The sequence below is a fragment of the Alexandromys fortis genome, unplaced genomic scaffold (assembly GCF_014885135.2).
Source record: "Alexandromys fortis isolate MF-2015 unplaced genomic scaffold, M_Fortis_MF-2015_v1.1 scaffold_422, whole genome shotgun sequence".
In the NCBI taxonomy this organism is placed as follows: domain Eukaryota; kingdom Metazoa; phylum Chordata; class Mammalia; order Rodentia; family Cricetidae; genus Alexandromys; species Alexandromys fortis.
The window spans coordinates 19,484-23,490 of record NW_026068291.1 but is presented as its reverse complement, the minus strand read 5'-3'; the positions used below and the strand labels follow the sequence as shown (position 1 = coordinate 23,490).

General features: G+C 47.6%; 1 protein-coding gene across 1 annotated transcript; it reads left to right on the top strand.

The window, feature by feature from the left end:
• Positions 1 to 1,143: 1,143 nt before the first annotated feature.
• LOC126494896 (H-2 class I histocompatibility antigen, alpha chain-like) lies at positions 1,144 to 1,888 on the top strand (the record flags this gene model as incomplete). The annotated part of the gene is made up of 3 exons (XM_050132392.1): positions 1,144 to 1,432; positions 1,560 to 1,676; positions 1,856 to 1,888. Coding segments are annotated over 3 exons (439 nt in total), but the record flags the coding sequence as incomplete, so codon positions are not given.
• Between the last annotated feature and the right edge of the window lie 2,119 nt (positions 1,889 to 4,007).

Sequence of the window (4,007 nt, the reverse complement as noted above, 5' to 3'; positions counted from 1 at the left end):
TCTTCTTCTTCTTCTTCTTCTTCTTCTTCTTCTTCTTCTTCTTCTTCTTCTTCTTCTTCGTCGTCGTCGTCGTCGTCGTCGTCGTCGTCGTCGTTGTCTTCTTTTTCTTTTTCTTCTTCTTTTATTATTATTTTCAAAGTTGTCATTTTCCTTAGTTTTTCTTCCTCACTTGGATGGTATTCCTTCTCTCCCACAGGTGCCATGTGAGACTGATAATCTGGATAATTAGACTAGTTAAATCAGTGGGATTTTTTGAGGTTGCTGTAGTTTAGTTTTTTGTTGTTTGTTGTTGTTTATTTTTATTTTTTTTGGTTTGTCGACACAGGGCTTCTCCATAGCTTTGGAGCAAGTCAGAGTTCCCTTTAAATGAGAAAGATTCCTGTGAGTTTAAGATTGTTTTCTGCCAGAATTAGCCATCAGGAGCCCTCCTGCCCTCCCTTAGCCCCAACAAGTTACAGTGTTGCCCTAGTGAATTAGGAATTGAACTTCCTCAGAGACGGGGTCTTCTGCAACTCCAGGACTGGAGGGACAGGGAAGATCCACACACCCTGTGAGCACTGCTGTGTCCCATGAGTGCTGCACTGGGCTCCACAGCACACTTCAGGGATCCTGAGTGACAATACCTGGTATCTTGTTCCCCCAGAGGCAGGGATTGGAGAATCAGTTTCTCTGGCTGAGTGTCAGAGGCTCACCACATTTCTGCTGCTCACTGTGGTGATGGCTGTTCACCTGGATGGACAGTTAATGCTGGACAGAAAGATGGCCACAGTGCTTGGGCCTTGATGGTGTCAGCAGAAGTTTCTGGTGCCTTTCATGTAGACCGTTCCTCTTAATTTCTTACTTTTATGTGAATTTAATCACATATAAATTAATTACTTTCCATCCCTTCATCCTTTTACTACCTACTTGATGCTATAGAACATCATAAGAAGACGATGTTGACCTGCTGGCTCATGTGGATTCCCTCCTAGTTTCTGGGTCACCAGGAAACTGTGCAGTTCTGTGATGAGGGGACCAGCTCTACCTGCAGGTCACTAGTGTGATGACAGAAGTGTTCAAACAGACACATAGTTCAGTGTCATCATTGATTTAACTTTGTCTTTGCAGATTTCAGTTTATCTTCTTAATTGTGGGTTTTCTTAAACCTTCCACACAGATCCCCCAAAGGCACATGTGACCCATCATCCTGGGTCTAAAGGTGATGTCACCCTGAGGTGCTGGGCCCTGGGCTTCTACCCTGATGATATCACCATGAATTGGCAGAGGGAGGAAGAGGAACAGACTCAGGACATGGAGCTGGTGGAGACCAGACCTTCTGGGGACGGAACCTTCCAGAAGTGGGCATCTCTGGTGGTGCCTTCTGGAGAAGAGCAGAGATACACATGCCATGTGTACCATGAGGGGCTGCCAGAGCCCCTCACCCTGAGATGGGGTAAGGAGGGAGTGGGTGCAGAGCTGGGGTCAGGGAAAGCTGGAGCCTTCTATAGACCCTGAGCAGGGTCAGGGCTGAGAGCTGGGGTCATGACCCTCACCTTCCCTCCCTGTCCTTCCTTTCCCAGAGGCTCCTCAGTCCACAGTCCCCATCACAGCAGTCATTGCTGGTCTGGTTCTCCTTGGAGTTGTGACCATCATTGGAGCTGTGGTGGCTGTTGTGAGGAAGAGGAGGAGAAACCCAGGTAGGAAAGGGCAGGGTCTGAGTTCTCTTCAGCCCCTTTTAGAAGAATCTCTGCCTCATTAATGGGAAACACATCCACACCCCTCATTGCTCCTGTCTCTACCCTGGGTCTGCTGTCAGTTCTGGAAACTTCCAAGGGTCGGGGACTTCCCTGGTCTCTCACAGCTTTTCTTCTCACAGGTGGAAAACGAGGGGACTATGCTCCAGCTTCAGGTAAGTGTAAGGAGCCAGATAATCCCTGATTCCTTTGGGTTGAACCTGGATTGTTTGAGGAAGTATGACAATCCATATTAGCTCCTTCAGCAAAATATTCTGGGGTCCCTGTTTTTACGTTTCCACATATATATATCAATATTATTTTACCCCAGGCAGGGACAGTTCCCAGAGCTCGGATGTGTCTCTCCCAGACTGTAAAGGTGACCCTCTGGCGACTGACTTGGGGAGGGGCAGAGTGGACATGATTGGGTTTCAGGGACCCACAAAATCACCTTTGAGTGAGTGGAGGGTTGTGGCGATGTTGTCTTCACAGTGATTGTTCATGACTCTTGTTCTGTAGCATGAAGACAGCTGCCTGGTGTGGATGGAGTGACAATGTGTTCAGGTCTCTCCTGTGACATCCAGAGCCCTCAGTTCACTCTCAGAAATAGTACCTGATGTTCCTTGTGATCCCATGGACTCAGTGTGAAGAACTGGGGAGCCCAGCCCACCCCTGCACACCTGACCCTGTCCCTGCACTGCCCTGTTCCCTTCCACAGCCAACCTTCCTGTTCCTGCAGACAGGAGGGGACATCTCCATCCTGTCTCCTCCATGCTGCCCTGAGCTTCAGCCCTGACTTCCCCTCTGAAAATAAGAATCTGAATGTGAACTTGATTGTTAATGTCCTTGATCTCAAAGGTTGATTGGTGGTAAAATAAAGGATTGAGATAGAGTTTATGGAGGAAATAAATGGCAGCGTGGAGAACCTCCCAGAATCTGTGTTCACTGTGCTGTGTGCATCTGGTGGGACAGGATGAGGCTGTGGGAGCTGAGTGAGAACAGAGCTGTGCCCAGGTGGAGCTCAGTCCGTTATTGAGATTGACAAGGTCCCTCTTCCACTCTGGCCCCTCCTGGCTCAGTTCTCTTGGAACTTAGAACCTCATGCTGACATCTGTGATTACAGGGACACTGGGATGGTTAGAGCCTTGGCCTGTCCCCAGGATTATGAGCCACCAGGGCTGCTGTGACAGTCAGGGCTGCTGTCTTGGCTGTGATCTTTCAATGTCTTTAGTGTTGACTTTTTGTCTTTTTAGCTAGTACGGAGGAGTGGGCCTGTTCCTGTGAGTGGTGCCTGCTTCATAACCCTGTAGGGACCCTGAGTGACAGCAGTAAGAGGTGTTTTCATCCCTGTCCCCTCAAGGCCCAACTAGGCCCCTGCACTCAGGAATCTGTGGGATGAGAACATGAGCTTCAGTCTCCTGAGCTCCTGCCTCCCTTCAGGCCCCTCCCTGGAGGTTCTCTCCTTCTTTCCCATCTATCAGAATCTAACCCGGGTTGTAGGATGGGTAGAGAGGAGGGATCCACAGGGTCTCATCTCAGATCTGTCCTGTGTTCTTCCCAAGGTCCTATCTCCCTCTCTGCCTCTGGGAATCCTGTGCTCCCTCCAGTGGAGACTCAAGGATTTACAGTCTGAGTCTACTTTAGATTTATGTTTATTAAAAATCATGATCCACCTTTGATCCCAGCACTTGGGAGGCAAAGGCAGGCAGATCTCTGTGAGTTTGGGGCCAGCCTGGTCTACGAGAACTAGTTCCAGTACAGGCTCCAAAGCTACAGAGAAACCCTATCTTGAAAAAAACAAACAAACAAAAAAAAGATCCAGCAAAAACACTGATGACAACTTATGCTGGAGAGGTTGTGAGGAAACGGAAACACTTCTGCATTGCTGGTGGGAATGCAGGCTCATACAACCCCTTTGGATGTCAGTGTGGCGATTTCTCACAAAATTAGGAAACAACCTTCCTCAAGACCCAGTAATACCACTTTTGGGTATATATCCAAAGGATGCTCATTTATGCCACAAGGGCTGTGTTCAACTATGTTCATAGCAGCTTTGTTTGTCATAGCCAGAACCTGGAAATGCCCCTCGACCAAAGAATGGATAAGGAAAATGTGGTACATTTACACTATGGAGTATTACACAGCAGAAAAAAAATAACAACAGCTTGAATTTTGCAGGAAAATGGATGGAGCTAGAAAACATTATTTTGATTGAGGCAACCCAGACCCAGAAAAACCATTATCACATATACTCACTCATAGGTGTTTTTTTTTTTTTTTTTTTTTTTTGTTTTT